The sequence below is a fragment of the Pongo abelii genome, chromosome 17 (assembly GCF_028885655.2).
Source record: "Pongo abelii isolate AG06213 chromosome 17, NHGRI_mPonAbe1-v2.0_pri, whole genome shotgun sequence".
Classification (NCBI taxonomy): domain Eukaryota; kingdom Metazoa; phylum Chordata; class Mammalia; order Primates; family Hominidae; genus Pongo; species Pongo abelii.
Window position 1 is genome coordinate 63,630,935 of NC_072002.2, and position 17,046 is coordinate 63,647,980.

Consider the following 17,046-nt stretch of genomic DNA (forward strand, 5'->3'; position numbering starts at 1 on the left):
AGCCACTTAACTACTGAGCCTCAGTTTCTCTACCAATTAAGCAGATATGATAATACCTGTGGCCTTTGCCTGTCTCCACAGGAGTGTCACGAGGGTAAAAGGAATGGTGCATACAAAGCATGTTGAGATCTTCAGGGAAGATATATGTTTATAAAGATATAAACATAATAACAATAATAACACCTTACATTTGAATCAAGCTTTACACTTATCAAAGCTCTTTCACATACATTATTTCAATTGACTCTCCAAACAATCCTAGGCAGATACTATCCCTGTTCTCAGGTGAGGAAGCTGAGATGCAGAGTGATTAAGTGGCATGCCAGGGGCTAGTCTTAGTGTGTAGCAGGTCTTCTGACTCCAAGCCTGATGCACATTTTTGACGATAGCCTTTCTTGGATAGATTATCTACTTCCCTGCCTCCCTGAACAGAGACCTAGACATAATTGGCCCTTTTCTTGATGACTCGTCATTACCATAGGCACAGTCCCTGGGCTGTCCTCCAGGTTTGGCTGTAGGTGCAGGTCCAAGTCCCGCAGAGGCACAGGGTGGATGGGCCAGCTGTCCCGGAGGGTACTCCTGACATGTAGGTGGCAACCATCCTAGACCCCTGCAGGTGTGGTTCTTCTGACTCTGCCTCATTCTTCCCCCTGTCCCCTTTCTCTCCACTGTCAGCTTGTGTGCCCATTTCTGTGGCTTCCTCCGCCACCACGGCCTTTACCTCTCACTATCTTTTCTTCTTTGTTTCCCTCTCTCCTGCCCTACAATTCTTTCCACACCTTCAGCTTGTCCTCCCACAGCCCTGGCTCAACCACTGGTCCAGCCAGCCAATCTCAGCTCCCAGGCTGGCTTTGTTCTCCAGCCAGTCACAGCCCTCTGCAAACCTCCCACTTTGGCTCCCTCATGGCTGCCCCTGTAGCCACCTCCAGTCGCTACCAAAGGAAGGAGGCTCCTCCAGGCAGGGGCTGGGCTGAGCTTTTTCTGCAGCTGCATTAGGTGGCTTGGGTTTGCTCTCCCACAGTAGAAGGCTGTGCTATGGGTGAGCTGAGGTGGTCAAGGTGGGCTGGCCAGCCCGCCTCGGATGGACACTGCACCCCTCACTAGCAAGACAAGATGTTGGGATTGCCAGTGCTCATCCCTGCCTGCACAGCGAGGCTGCCCCATGAGTTCTCAGCACCCCCTTTCCCTCCCTGCAGGGTGGCATCCCAAGCTACCAGCCTGGTTACATCCTGGGCATGCCTTGGGCAGCCTGCCTGTGCCCATGGCCCTTCCCCCAGGGACTCCAGGAGACTCCCACCAGGCTGCCTTTCTCCCTGGCTGCTGTGGGGCCTCCCACAGCCACAGCCCGACTGGAGCACCTTGGCTTCTCCCTGAGGGAGGATATGATGGGTGTGCCCACAACAAGTCTCCGGCAGAGACAATAGGACAGGAATGCATTCGCTTCCGAACAAACACTGTGTGGGCTTGCACAATTGCCTTGGATTCTTGTCCAAGAAACACATTTCGCCGTTCGAGGGCACGGGAGGCTTGCCTGCCCCAGCCCGCCCACATCCCCGTCAGTGCAAGAGACTCTGATGAGTGGGCTGCTCCTCCCCCCACCCCAGGGCCTCTGACCCCCAGGTAGAGCAGGCTGGTCTCCTTCATGGATGCAGCTCGTCTTCCAGAGGTGACAGCAGAGGAGAGGGACAGTCCTGCCCACACAGAGGGTGCCTGCTCCTACCAAGGCTTTTTTCTTTTTTTTTTTTTGAGACTCAGTCTTACTCTTTCCCTCAGGCAGGAGTGCAGTAGTGAGATCTCGGCTCACTGCAACCTCTGCCTCCTGGGTTCAAGTGATTCTCCTGCCTCAGCATCCCAAGTAGCTAGAATTACAGGCGTCTGCCACCATGCCTGGCAAATTTTTGTATTTTTAGTAGAGATGGGGTTTTGCCATGTTGTCCAGGCTGGTCTTAAACTCCTGGCCTCAAGTGATCCACCCACCTTGGCCTCCCAAAGTGCTAGGATTACAGGCGTGAGCCACCCCGCTCAGCCTGCCTCTTTTTTTATAAACCATTTTTTATTGGTTAATAAATACATACATATACATATAACATTACGTAAAGCTTACCATTTTAAACTTTTTTTTTTTTTTTTTTGAGAGAGTTTCACTCTGTTGCCAGGCTGGAGTGCAGTGGCACGATCTCAGCTCACTGCAACCTCTGCCTCCTAGGTTCAAGCAATTCTCCTGCCTCAGCCTCCCGAGTAGCTGGGACTACAGGCCCGCACCACCACACCCAGCTAATTTTTGTATTTTTAATAGAGACAGGGTTTCACCATGTTGGCCAGGATGATCTTGATCTCTTGACCTTGTGATCCACCCGTCTCGACCTCCCAAAGTGCTGGGATTACAGGCGTGAGCCACCATGCCTGACCCATTTTAACCATTTTTAAGTGTGCACTTCTTTGGCATTAAGCATATTCACATTGTTGGGCAACCATCCCCACCATCCATCTCCAGAACTGTTTCACCTTCCCCAGCTGAAACTCTGTCCCCATGAAACACTCCCCATCCTCCCTCTTCCCAGTTCCTGGCACCCACCATTCTGCTCCCTGTCTGTATGAATTTGACTACTCTAGGGACCTCATAGAAGTGGAATCATACAGTGTTTGTTCTTCTGTGCCTGACTTATTTCACTTAGCATAATGTCTTCGGGGCTCGTCCGTGTTGTGGCATGTGTCTCAATGGCCTTCCTTTTTAAGGCTGGGTGATATTCCCCTTGTATGGATTTACCACTTGTTTATTTATTCATCTTTCGATGAACACTTGGGTTGTTCCGCCTCTTGCTATTGTCAATAATGCTGCTGTGAATATGAGTGTACAAGTCACTGTTCAAGATGCCACTAATTTTTGAGACCTGTCTTTGAGCTAAGTGAAGCCGTTGTCTCCTGGCGATCCCAAATAGAACATACATAAATGAGAGAGCTAGTCGGCCCTCTCCATCCTGGCAGGGATTCGTTTATCCCCAAAATGAGCTGTCTCTTAGGAAATCAGAGCCCTGAAGAAATGGGACATAGGACAGGTCATTTAGGCCAAGATAGAAAAGACTGGAAAGGTTCTTCCCTTGGGATGATACCCACTAAGGGCAAGTTCAGTAGGGATTTCTGGGCAGCCATTAGTCACCCTGAAGCATGGAGAGCCCAGGAGGGCAATGGCACTGACGGGGCCCCAGGGAGGAAGCCTGTGGAGTTGTGCCAAGGGCCCCCTGGAAGAGGCAGGCCAGACCCTTGTTCTGCCACAGAGCAGCAGGTGGGGTCTTCAGCTGTGTGCCCCATCCAAGGGAGGCTGAGGGAGAATCCTCCACCATCCCTTCACCCCGAAGGGTCTGAGAATCCACTCTCAAAAGCCAGCAACCAAGCAGGTGTGTGCGGGGAGGACAGGACATGGTCTGCAGCCACCAAGGCCCTTCCTGTGCTCTCTGCATTCCAGCAACTGGGAGGGACAAGTAAGATGAGAAACTCCTTCCCTGACTTCCTTGAGAAAACCCAGCAGGCCGTTTGCAAGAGGGCCTCTCGCACAATGTGGTTTTTGGCTTCATGCAGACTTTCCCAAACAACCCAGAGAAAGATAAGTTTGGAAGGGGGGCTCTAGGGTTGAGAACCCGCCCCCAGCTCTGCCTTAGGGCCCTGGGCAGTCTGTCCTCTGCCCTGACAGGAGTTGGGGGAGTAGGGGGAGCAGGGGCAGTGGCCCCAAGAGCCTGCCTGCGGGGAGTTTGGGCGTGCCCAGGGAAGAAGGCATGGGAAGGGGAAGTCACAAAGATACGAGAAGGGAAGAAAAAGAGCAGGGAGACTGTGGAACCGCTCTGCAGGCCCAAGCAGCCCCATCACAGAAAGTGGAAGGCACGCAGGCTGTGGGCTGCAGAAGAGATGAGGAGGAGACCCTTGATCGTCAGGGCAAAGCGCTCACTTGTCAACACCCTTGGGACTCTGGGAGGCTTCCACGCAGCCCTGTCAGCATCTCCCTCGCTCCTCGGAGGGAGATGCAGCCACATTGAGAGCCTTCAGTGCCTGGCAGGCCCTGGCTTTTCTCGAAATTTCTCATATTATTACTTCGCTTGTCCCTAAACCTCAGAACCTGGCAGGCACAGGAAAGGGACCAGAGCCCCCTGAGAAGCTGGTCTCAGGACACACCATGGCCCCAGGCGCACTTCCCTCCCCGGGAGAAGCATTGACTGAGCAGCCCCACCGTGTCAGCCAGCGACACCTGCCTGCGGCTGCGTCCCCAACCGCCCTCCCTCCCTTCGCATCAGCTCCCGGGTTCTGCCTCTTCCCCACCCAGGACCACCACCCACTCTGTCTGGAGTTTCATTCCCACCAGATATTTACCTTCCCGCTCTCCTGTGATTTCTACCAGCAATTTTTATTTTAAGGATTTTTTTTTCCTGGTAAGCACCCCGGGGAAGCATATGAGGGAAATTTACTATAAGAAAGAAGTTCCAGACTAGGTGGGGTGGTTCATGCCCATAATTTACCCAGCACTTTGGAACGCCAAGGTGGGAGGATTACTTGAGCTCAGGAGTTCAAAACCAGCCTGGGCAACATAGTGAGACCTTGTCTCTAGTAAAACAATTTTTTAAAAAATTAGCCAGACATGGTGGTGCACCCCTGCTCCCAGTTACTTGGGAGGCTGAGGCTGGAAGATTGCTTAAGCCGAGCAGGTTGAGGCTACAGTGAGCTATGATTGTACAACTGCACTCCGCCCTGGGGGACAGAGTGAGACCCTGTCTTAAAAAAAAAAAAAAAGTTCCAGCAAGACCACACAGAATTCTCCTGATGTTAGTCCTCATTTTCCCTGCTGAGTAAGTGTGGCTAGGCCCACCTTTCCCTCTGAGCCCGGTCCCAGACAGTCACAGGACCCTCCCAGGCCCTGAACCAGCCCCTCGCAGTTGGATGTTGGACCCCATGACTCAGGTAGGCTTGCTGCAGGATGAGTCACACCCCCCACCTCCAACTTTTTCTAGAACCTGCTTACTAATCTTTATCCTGGCCTCTTGGGTCCTCTAGATGAGGGAGACCCTTGCCTGTGGCCCAAGAAAGTCCCCAGGCACTGACTGGTGGAAGCCTCCCTTGGCTCTCTTTGGGGATCCGCAGACCCCAGTGCAGGAGAGGGGTCACTGCCCCAGAGTAGCCCACATGGGCATACTGTAACTACTTAACCAGTCCCCTTGTTGGGAGAGGTCCAGGTTACTTTCAATCTTTTGCTCTAAAAATAGTATAGCAACTAGTGTACATGTGTTGTATGGCATATGTGTGGTTATATGTGTGGGATAAATTCCTAGAAGTAATATTGCTGGGTCAGAGGGTGTGGACACTTCTATTGTTGATGATTATCACCAAATTGCCATCTATAGAGTGATACCAGTTTGCATTTCTACAAGCACTCTATGTTTGCAGACACATCGATAATAATTCTGTGCCATGTCCCTTCTGGTGACAGGGGTATGGGGAGGGGTAGGTATCCACATCCCCCTCACTCTCATCTTTTCAAAGGTATGTGCATCAGAGGGCCTTGCAAGCAGTCTCTCTGGGTGAGCACTTACCTTTCCTGTCACAGACTCTCAGCTGGGCAAGTTTTCTCCCTGCCTCCCAAAGCATGTTTCTTAGCAAATATTTTCCAATGTGTGCCAGATGTTGGGGAGAGCAGTGGACTGACATCACCCTACCCTCGTGGAGCTTGCCTTCTAGAGCGAGGATATGGGCAATAGGCAAACAAGTACATAACATGTCAGGAGCTGCAGAAAGGGGTGAGCTGGGAGGTAGGTGGGGGATGGTGGCTGCTTAGGGAACGCCTGTCTGCCCTGGTGATGTTTGGGCAGAGCCCTGCATAGGATGAGGGAGTGAGGTCTGTGGATCTGCGGTGGCCAAGAATTTCCAGCGACAAGTATGCAGAGGCCCAGAGTTGGAAATATGTAGGTGGGATGCGAGACCCCGAGGGTCCTCAGTGCCTGTCACGTGTGCAGCCCATACTGTTCCCTCCCCTGGGTTGACCGTTGCTCTCCACCTGCTCATCATTTGAGCAGTTTAAGGCCCACCTCTGCTCACTCATCCCAAAATGATTTCTTTTCTATGTGTCTGCTGCAAACCCAGTTCTCAGGCCAGTTCTGACCAAGTTACCAAGGAGAATGAGGTCTGGTCCCTGAAAGTGGCTCTGGCCAATCAAGCACTCCTGCGGCCCTGGAGCCTGCACCCTAGTTTGGCCTGCAGCCAAGCCTGCCGTGGGTCCTCAGCTCCTGCGGTGAATGCTGTAGCTCCTGCTGCAGGGCCCCTAGGCTGGGTGGATGGATGCAACATGACAGGAGACAGGAAGAATTAAGGATGTGCAGAATGCAGATTTTGAGCCAGCAACATGACCAGTCCCCAGGGTTGGCTGGGCATGACTTTACCTCTCCTTCTTGACTATATCATGCCCAGATTAAAACTTTGGCTCCAGCTCTCAGTGAGTAAATGAGGATGTGCCCTCAAAATGCCATCTTTTACCCTCTTCTCACCCTCTACCCTTCCTTTTAAAAATGCAAAAAAGAAATGCATAAATCATGTTGACCAACAGTTCATGAATCCCCACTGTTGCCAGGGGCTTTGCTTGGGGTTAAAGGGCAGCAGAGATGAATTTGGCACTGTCCCTGACTTCAAGAAGCCGACAGTTCACCCTGGAAAATGTCTTAACTTGTGTGGAATGTGCATGGGGGGGAAAGCAGGAGTGCCTGGGAGTGAGAAGCAGGGAGGGCAGGGACTGGGGTGGTCAGGAAGGGTCCGAGGAACAGCTGGGAAGTGACCCAGCCTTAAAGGATGGAGACAGGATGGAGAGCCCCAAAGATACAAAGTCATTTGGAGTCTAAACACCAGCTATGGAGTGCAGCCCTTTAACCTGCTTGGGAAGAAGTCATGGAAACCCATGGCTTTAGCCGAAGAGGGGCCTGAAGTAGAAATGATTTCTCCTTGGCCCCAAGCTCTCACCTTCCCCATCCACTCTGGAGGCAAATGTGTGCAGGCCTGACCCATCTTGCTCTCTGCCCCTGCTGCTGCCCTAGGCCACACTGCCACCATGCCTGGCCAGGTCCCTCAGTGTCCACCCTTCCCTCCTACAGCAGACAGAATGGTCTCCTTAAGACATAAACCAGGCCAAGCATGGTGGCTCACACCTATAATCTCAGTGCTTTGGGAGGCCAAGGCAGGAGGATCACTTGAGGCCAGGAGTTCAAGATCAGCCTGGGCAACATAGAGAGACCCCCGTCTCTACAAAAAGTAAAAAAATTAGCAGGGCATGATGGTCTGCACCTGTGGTCCCATCTACACAGGAGGCTGAGGGCAGAGGATTGCTTGAGCCTAAGAGTTTGAGGTTACAGTGAGCTGTGATCAAGATGTATACAATGTGGAGTGATTAAACTACACTCATTGACATATTCATCACCTCACAAGTGCTGCTTTGCATCACAGCGCTTACCGCCATCTGATAGAGATGTTTATTGGTTTGTTTTCTGCATTTCCACCGCCCCGGAGCTGCATTTCCACTGCCCTGGAGCGGGGCCTGGTCTGTCTTGTTCTCTGCAGTGAACTGTGCTGGACTGGCACGGGCGCTCGGCAGATACTTGTGACTTTGTCTCTTTTGTTTTGGTAGATCTGTGCTGCTTTCAAAGTGCCACCTCGGCATCTCTCTACAGTGTGATCGAGGAGACCTGGCATCTGGAACAGGACTGTGTTGAGATCAGAGAGACCCAGTCTGTAGTCTGATTGATCTCTACTGACTTTGAGGTTATGGAAGTTGTAGGAAGGTTGTTCTTATGGTTTATACAGCATGTAGTATGTTTTCATTCATTCCACATTCCACTCAATATTTGAGTACCTACTAGACCTAGTTCAAGGATTTCTGTAGATGAAATGTGCCAAAATGCTTCTCCATAAAAGCAGTGAGTCACCTTTGCGTAAATTGAGTTAGATGTTGGTTAGTGGGCTCCCTTGAGTTGTGGGATAGAAGTTAACTGTGGCCTGACCTGGATCCCCATGACTAAGTGATGCTCTCGAGTTTGCCAGCAACAGAACCGTCTCTGCATCCAACATTTCCTAAGCGGGACAGTAGCGTGGGCTGTGGCATGCTAGGAAGATCACCCTGGCCAGTTGTGTACAAGACAAATTGCAGGGGAAGGAAGTGGGGACCAGAATGATGCATCAGGAAGCGGGACAATCCCCCATGAGGGAAGCAACAAAACCTCACCTTTGAGTAAGGCCAGGGACCTGGAAAAGTGGGACTAAAATGTCTCCAGAACCTGGTACCTTCCTGGTTATGGATGGTAAGGGGAGAGCAAAATGACTGAGGTTTTGAGCTGGAGGTAACATGGAGCTGCTTTGAGGCAAAGATGATAAAGCCATAGTGTCATCCAGAAAGTGAAGCCCAATGAGTGTGGGAAGGTTCATGCAGACAAGCTAGATGTGGGGTCCCTGAGAGTCGTGATGATCAACATGGCAGGAGGGGACGGCATTGAGAAGAGCAGAAGCTTGATGATAACTATTTGGGGAGGAAAATATTGGAGGAATGCCTGTTTTAGGAACTGAGAGAAAAAGCATTAGCCAGCAAAGAGGGCTGTGGTAGGAGTGGTCCGTGGGGCTTGGTGAGCTTCTCGGAAGCCATGCCCAGAGAGGGTTTCAAGCACTTGGTGTCAGCACACCAGTGCTGCTGGGGGTTCAAGAGAGAGTGAATCAGAAAACTGGGACATAGCAAGCATTGGTGAGGCTGTAGAGAAACCAGAACCCTCATGCATTGCTAGTGAGAGTGTAAAATGATGGAGCCATTGTGGAAGACAGTCTTGCAGCTACTCAAAAAGCTGAACATAGAGTTACCACATGACCCAGAAATTCTATTCCTATGTAATATCCAGGAGAATTGAAAACATGCATCCAGGTAAAGCCTGGTACATGAAGGTTCATAGCAGCACTATTCCTAGTAGCTAAAAGGTGGAAACAAACAACGCAAATGTCCATTAACAGATGAATGGATAAACAAAATGTGACATATCCTTACAATGGAATATTAGCCACAAAAAGGAATGAGGTACTGGTATATGCTGCAACATGAATGAACCCTGAAAACATTCAGTGAAAGAAGTCAATCACAAAAGGCCACATATTGTGTGATTCCATTTCTATAAAATGTCCAGCACGGGCAACTCCATAGAGACATAGACTCGGAGGGAGTTGCCAGGGGCCGGAGTGAGGAGGAACAGGGAATGGCTGCTGATGGGTATGGGTTTGTCTGGGGAGTGATGAAAATGTTCAGAACTTAAATAGTGGTGATGGTTGCACAAGTCTGGGGATATCCTAAAAAGCACTGCATTATATACTTTAAAATGGTGGATTTTGTGTTATGTGAATGATATCTCAATTTAAAAGAGACAGAGAGATTGAGAGAATGAGCCAGGCAGGTCGGGGGAAGCATGGACTGTAGCATGGCCGGACTGAGCGCTGAGCAGCCCAGCCATGGCCTTAGTTAGGAAACAGTTCCAGCCCCTGAGTAAGTCCACAGATTTGTGGGTTTGAAAGTCTACAGCGCTGGGCCAGTAGAGAAGAGGGCTTTGACTCCTGGACTTCCTCCTGTGGCCAGGGCCCAGGGGCGCCTGAGTCAATGGCTGAACCTCCTCACCCGTAGAGCAGTTACCAATTATACGTCTCTAAGCTAATTTCATTTCCCTGAGGACTTCTGCTGACCAGTTGTTAACAGTGGATGATCCCAGCGCACTCACTGCTGCAGGCTTTCTCTTCAATGGCCTCTTGAATCAGGTGTTCAGACCTGGCCCAGAGGCTTCACATCGCACAGTCACACTGACCTCCAGCTGCTCAAACCCTGTCGGAGAAATCACGGCCACCCGGCGCAACTGACTTTCTGCTCTCTGACTTTTGTGGGCTCTCACTCTAGCCTGAACCTTGGAGATGTTTGTTACAGGCCGCATCAGGGCTGGGGCTGCAGGTTGGCGGGGGCTGCAGGGAGCTACAGGGCCTAGTAGCCGGCATGTCTCCTTCAGTGGCGCTCTCTGCCCCTCTCTTCCACAGCTCTTGCAATCTCAGGATGTGAAGGAAGATGCTGTCCTTTGCTGCTCTATGGAGGTAAGCATTGGGGCTTTGACATCCACAACCTCAGAGCCAGTGCATCTCTCATGCCTTAACAGTTCTAGGGGCACAAGGGTTGTTGGAGGCATTTACGAGTCCAGGGGAAGGTAGGGGGATGGCTTCAGGAGTGGGCATGGACTTCTGCATCCAGAATTGTCCACCCCAAGCCAGAGTGAACACTGATGGTGAGAGCAGCTCACCCCTGACTGAAGGCAGAGAGAAGTGATTCCCTAGACAGAGGGGTGGCATTGCCTACTTCCCTGTCCCCCCAAGGCCCCCTGCGCCCCAGCTCAGGCATGCCACACAAATGACTTAAGAAGCTCCTGTTTACCTCTGCCCTCAAATATCTCCCTTTGCTTTGCTAATGCTTGGCAATCTAGTGCTGGCACAGCCCACCCGAAAGCACCCCTCTTGGGAGGTGCCACTCCTGTCCCTAAGCTGTGGCCCCTGCTCATGGAAACTCTTCCTCTGGGCTCTCCCTTCGGAGCCTGGCTTTGGCCCAGTCCCTGGGCAGACCTTTGCCCTCTGCAGATGGTCCAGAGTCACTCAGAGTGGGATGCAGGCAGGAGAGGGGCTTCCAGACGAGGACCTGGGCCTGGCAACTGTCATGAGCACACTCAGGTGGCTTCCGCCTGGCTGCAAAGGCCTCACTGAGGTGCTCAGAGGCCAGAAGCACTGGAAGCCAGATGGCAGCCTTGGGTCTGTGAGACTCAGTTTGTTTGTTGGGCTCCAGCTGGGCACCCTACAGGGGGCTTGGGATTAGCGGGGGATTAGGGAGAAGGAGAAAGCCTGGTCCTTGCCCTCAGGCAGCTTCCAGTCTGGTTAGGAATAGCTCTCACACAGAGAGTAGATAGAATAAGTGTAAGTACAGAGACATCCCTGAAAAGTCAGGGGAGAGAGGTCAGGGAGGGCTCAGGGGGTCAAGGGAGGCTTTGTGAAGAAGGCAGAGCCTAGAAAAATGGATGGGACAAGGCTGGGGACAGAGATGGGGACTGAGATTCTGTAGAGGGCCTGGGGAGCACTGGCCAGGGGTGTGCTGGTCCAGGAAGAGGGGCTCCTTCTTCCCAGTGGGCTTTTCAAGATTATCTAGGGCTCTCCTGACGGCCTCTGGCTGGCCTTCTTCCCCAGTTTGTATTTCTCTCCCCCACTTCCTGTCACAAGCGTGAGCAGAGGTCACTTCTGGGGGCTGGGAGGTGGGATCAGGATCAGGAGAAAAGGAGCGCGAGAGAAACAGGAGGCATCACCCCTGCTCTCAAGTTCCAATGGACACATGTAACAATGACTAAGCTCATTGCCAGAGAGACGCCCCAGCAAGTGAAAATGATCACAGGGCCCCCTGATTACCAAGGGGCACAGATCATGGAGCCATTTGAGGGTGCAGATGTAGTCAGGGAAGGCTTCCTGGAAGAGGGAGGCTCTTGGGTAAAAGGGACAAGAGGCATGTTCCTGGTGAAAGCTCTTTCAGCCCTGGGCAGTAGGCAATATTCTGATCCCTCTGGATCCTGCTGGCAGATTGGTTGGTAAATGTGAGCTCTCACTCTTGGCTACTCCACCTTCCACTCTCCCTGTCCTCATTCCAGCCGTGGCACAGGGGCCTGGGCCTGTGTGTCCTTAAGACAACCCAGCCATTTCCTATCCCTGCCCACCTAATCAGTGTGGCCAGTGGGCCATTGCGGGGCCCGAGTCCATCCTAACCCCACATCTCTGTCCGCAGCTGCAGAGTACAGGCCGGCTGCTGGAGGAACAGCTGCCTGAGATGATGACAGAGCTCCTGGCCAGCGCGCGGGACAAGATGCTATGCCCCTCGGAGTCCATGCTGACCCGGTCGCTGCTCTTAGAGGTCATCGAGCTCCACGCTAACAGCTGGAACCCTCTGACGCCCCCCATCACGCAGTACTACAACAGAACCATCCAGAAACTGACAGCCTGACAGCCAGGGGGCCTGGCGGGCGGCCCGCGGGCAGCTGGGGCCCTGGTGCACAGGGCCAGATGGACAGGCGGGAGGACAGGGGTGGCCCTGGCGGGAGAAAGAAATGGGGAGGCAGGCAGGCAGCGTCGGTGGCCAGTCTGGAGCCAGACGGGGAAGGGAGCAAATCCCTGAGAGGAGTGCCCCCGCACAAGCCCCCAGCCCGAGCATGCAAGCTCACACCAATAAGGGAAGCATGTTTCTTTTTCCTGGTGGCCCTGGCCCTCCCCTTCCTCACTCCCGCCTCTCCCCTCCCCATCAGACCCATCCCCCACGGAGCTTTGTGTGAGGGATCTCATCGCTGTGACTCCTCGGAGACCTTGGCAGCCTCGCACGCCGGGGCACCGCTTGGGTCAGAAAGAACCTCGGAAAGCTGAAAAAGTGGGTCGGAGACGGGCTCGCATTGTTCCCGCATGCTGTCAGCCGCAGTCGCCAACTGGCAGCAGGCGACGTGTAGCAGATGTCCGGGAGGACAAAGGCAGGCACGGTCCCCACCAGCCGCCCGTAATTGACGGCCTTTGTCAGCCATGGCAGAGCTGACGCTCCACCTCCCACCTCCAAGTCCTCCTCACTGCAGCCCCCCAGCCTCAGGCCTAGGGGGTCAGGCGTGGGGGGCAGATGGAGTTTGAGTTCCACTTGCACTCTTTTGTTTATTGTGTTTTATTTTTCAAAAGTCGGTTGCTTTGAAGTCTCTTTGGTCAATGAGAATGCCCGTGATGTGATCACACAGTCAGCACTGTTGAGGACCCCTGGATTAGTGGGAGATCAAACCCAGCCCCCCTCTAGAAAGATTCTAGCCACAGACAGCTTGCCAGTAGCCAATTAGGGTAATTGGAAACTTCTGCCCCGGCGGGGGGTCCCCGCTGGAATCCTGTGTTCCTTGCCCCTGGCTTCCAGAGCCTCTGTTTTCTCAAAGGGCTGATACTGTCACCACTGGGACCAAGTTAAACCTGGTCCTGGCCCCAGGGGCCTTGTGGCAAACAGGGCACACAATGAGACTGGCAAATTAAAACCAAAATTCTAGATGGTGTCTCGTGCTCCACACGCAGGTCTTACTGGGGAAAAGGACGGGAGTGGGGGCTCCCCAGGACTCGATTTTAGCTAATGCGCTGTGTCACTGCCCCAGCTCGGACCTAGAAGCCCAGCCCTCCCCTAGCTCTTGGGAAAGGGGCGAATTCACTGAGTCATGAAAGGGACAGTCAGGTGACTAGCGGGGTCGCCAGATGAAGCTTCCCAGCCGGGAAACAAGACTGGGGTTTCTCAGCAGGCCCTGGTCCTGGGGAGCAGGCCCTGTTGTTGGCTGGAGAGGAAGGTGTGGGGTGGAACGGGTGTCCACATAGCTCCATCTCTGGGGGCTGGAGCACACACTTTGATGAGCCCCCCGGAAATGATGTCAGAGCCTAGCCACTTCCTTATTTGCTCTTTTATATTGAGGCCGGGCAGGCCCTGGGTCACGTTGGAGGCCCCTCTTGGTCCACACTGGACTGGCCGGGAGGTGATGGGCGGGGAAGGTTCTCGTGATTGATTCTGAGTCTGAGAGTGGTGAGTGGGGAGAGGCTTCCCCAGTTCGCTCCAGCTTTCCCTGCAGCTGCAACCTGCCCTCTGGTCCCAGGTGTGGAGCCTTTGCCTGTCTCCAAAAAGAGCCTGTTGGCGACAAGGTGTGGGGGGCACAAGTTTACCTGAAACAGGTCGGTTGTCTCTCCCAAGAAGCGCACGCCACCTCTGGTCCCTGGCCCTGAACCCTGCCTTCTTCCTCCCTGCACGGTTTCTTCCCAGACTTTCTCAAGCTCCTCCTCACTGCCCTTCTTCCCCAGCCCAGCCTGGGGACACAGATGCCCCGTGGGTAGGAGGCCTTGAGGGAGGAGCCGGGCTGATGCGGGGCTGCTCAGGGCAGGCCCCAGGGCGAGCTTGCCATCGTAGCCAGGCAGCCTCCACCTGTGCTTCAGCGGCCCCTGCCTCCCTGAAGCATGTGGGGTTTGTCCGCTAGGAGGAGGCAAGGCCCCCAAAGAGAGAAGAGACCTGGGAGTGGGGGCTCAGGTCAGGGAGGAGGCAGGGGAGTGGGGTCTCCTAGACCCAACAGTGAGCTCAGAGCAAGCTTCATGCAGGACGCTCCGAAACACTGTGTGGAGGGGGCTGTGTTGTGGGCACCTTGGGGCCTGATACTCCTTCCTCCGCACGGGCTCCTTGGTAGTCTGGCCACAGGGGCAGCTCCCCCTTGGCTGTTAGGACCAGAGTGTGAAGAAGTGAAATATAAATATGTATACATATATAAATATATTTTTAATTACACGTCGTGTCACGGTGGCTCCAGATGTACGGTTTGCCTAGTTTATTCCACTGCCTGAAAGCGCTTCCTAGCCAATCTGAACAACACTTTAAGCTGTTTTTCTAAATGCAGGTTGCTGCTCCTTTTTCAGATATGGAAGGAAAACGTTAAGACTTTTTTTAAAGAAACAACAGTCAAGCCTAAAATTTGAGACCCTGCGGCAGCTTCCCGAGGGAGACTGCTCAGACAGGAACTGCAGGACAGAAGTGGATGCCCCACAGACCCTGGCCCCCTCCCCAAGTCCATCCCCTCTCTGTGGCGTGAGGAAGGCCGCGTCCAAGTTGACCTCTGAATGTATGTGATGACAGGCAGAGCTGGATATTGCATTTCTAAGGCTTGCGTTGCTTTCCCCTCACCCGCGGTTCTTGGCGCATGGAAGAGGCGGTCCAGCCATCTGATGTTGATCCTGTCTCAGTCTCCCCACTGCCTGTCAGGATGAGTTAGTCATTGTTTTTCTCTGAGGCGGCCTGCTTGCCACAGCCCTGCTCCCCAAGGCCCGGTGGCTTTGCCGAAGCTCTGGGACCGTAGCCCCAGCGAGGCTCCCAACCTCACCCGGACGAGGCCAGGAGCCCCGCCACCCTCCACGGGAGTGTGCACCCTCAGACCCCATTCTGTCTGTTCGTCCTTCTTTGACCAGTCTGTAAACCTTCACTGTTTGGGGATCGTCCTGTCCATCCATGTAAATGTAAATGTTGGCCGAGTCGGTATTTATTCTGATTTTTATTTTATTCTATTTTATTTTCTCCGAGGGATGAGGGTGGGGGGTGTGGGAACTGTACCACAGATCAGGCCGGGGCAGCTGTAGGGGCGGGGGCCCAGACAGCCAGGCTGCCACCAGAGCAGCCCCATGGGGTGCCCCAGACGCGGGCCTCCAAGAAGCCAAGTCCCAGTCTGTTTTCTGGCATCAGACACCGGCCCGTGTTACTTGTCAGACAGACTCTCAGGCCTGCCCGGGGAGTCGTGTCCCTCAGCTGCAGGGCACTGTGTTGGGAAACCATTGGCTGGGCCTTTGAGGACACAGATCAGGAGAAAGACAACTTTCCTCTGCTCGGAACACTCGCACGGAAGGGCTGGCTGCCTCCCTGAGCCGGCTGGGAGCAGGCGACAGGACCTACCTCCCCGGAGCAGGGCCCTGGGGCTTCCAGCCAAAGCTGCCGCGGAACCCCGCTAGCGCGACCACCCTCCCTCCGTCGGTATGTTCTGCTTTCCAGCTGAACCCAAACTACAAGTGGGTTTAAAAAAATAAACACCACCAAAAGCAAAATGCCCAGAGTCTGTGTTCTTTGTGTGTTCAGCAAAAGAAACCTTTTCCCCAGGCTCATGTGCCTCAGCTATACTAGCAGGGCCTCCAGGAGCTGACCCAGGAGATGAGCTGAGGGGAAGATTCTCGCAAGAAGTTGGTCCAGGAGACCATGGGGTGAAGGAGACTTACGTCCCCCAAAACTGGGAACTATGACCTATCCAAAGTGGTACGATCAAGCCAGTCCTGGACAAAATGGCTTTTGCACTAAAGGTTTGGTTTAACCACCCCCGAAACCTACCCCTTCCCTGGAAATGTCACTGTGGCATTTGGCAATGAGTCATTTCAAGAGGGCTGAGATTTGGGCCCAGTGGCTTCCAAAAATCAACAGCGAGTGGCTGTCCAGTCCCAGTTGGTCAAATGAGTCTTTCATCAAAGTGTCCCCAAAGGGCCCAGTGATTTCTTTTCCTGTGATGACATGTCTCTTGTTTTGCACAAGCCTGTCTATGGCAAGGCACTGAGGACACTGTTTCCTGGTAACGCTCCCCTCTCCTTGGGGATTCTTTCTGGCTAGAACTTGCCAGTCCTTCAGCTCCTTGCAGGAGTCGCACCAGAGCACCAACTCCCTTCATCCTTCCCTCGCCTGGCTACAATGGCGGCCAGGGCTTCCCAGGAGCCAGGTGAAGGCATGTTGAGATTCGGGCATTGCCCTTCACTGAGTCACACACCCACCATGACACTGACAGGGACGGCCAGAAGTCCACAGACTGGGTAGAGACAGAGAGAACGTCTTCATTAAACAATTGAGGTATGTGGCGGGCCAATTTTTTTTTTTTTTTTTTTTTTTTTTGGAGATGGACTCTCGCTCTGTCACCCAGCCTGGAGTGCGATGGCACGATCTCAGCTCATTGCAACCTCTTCTTCCTGGGTTCAAGCAATTCTCCTGCCTCAGCCTCCCGAGTAGCTGGTATTACAGGCACACACCACCACGCCTGGCTAATTTTTTTGTATTTTAGTAGAGGCCGGGTTTCACCATGTTGCCCAGGCCGGTCTTGAACTCCTGAGCTGAGGCAATCTGCCTGCCTCGGCCTGTGAAAGCGCTGAGATTACAGGCGTGAGCCACCGCTCCCAGCCCTAATTTTTGTATTTTTAGTAGAGACAAGTTTTCACCATGTTGGCCAGGCTGGTCTCAAACTCCTGACCTCAAGTGATCCACTCACCTCGGCCTCCCAGGGTGTTGGGATTACAGGCGTGAGCCACCGTGCCAGGCCCAAATTTATTTTTATAAAAATGCAAAGCAGTAGAAGCAGACATTGGAGGTCAAGATGAAAGGTAGGGCGACGATGAGCAACAGAGAGCCTTATCAAACCCTGCAAAAGAGAAAGG

General features: G+C 53.3%; 1 protein-coding gene across 13 annotated transcripts in view; it reads left to right on the top strand.

The window, feature by feature from the left end:
* The window catches only part of CTIF (cap binding complex dependent translation initiation factor), a 327,368-nt gene extending 311,684 nt beyond the window's left edge, over positions 1 to 15,684 (top strand). For all 13 annotated transcript variants that reach the window (XM_024235924.3, XM_063716893.1, XM_054537883.2 and 10 more), the window contains 2 exons: positions 10,072 to 10,125; positions 11,843 to 15,684. In XM_024235924.3, the coding sequence (XP_024091692.3) occupies positions 10,072 to 10,125; positions 11,843 to 12,058 (270 nt within the window). In that variant the 3' untranslated portion in view covers positions 12,059 to 15,684. The remainder of the gene's footprint in view (positions 1 to 10,071; positions 10,126 to 11,842) is intronic.
* Positions 15,685 to 17,046: the final 1,362 nt, after the last annotated feature.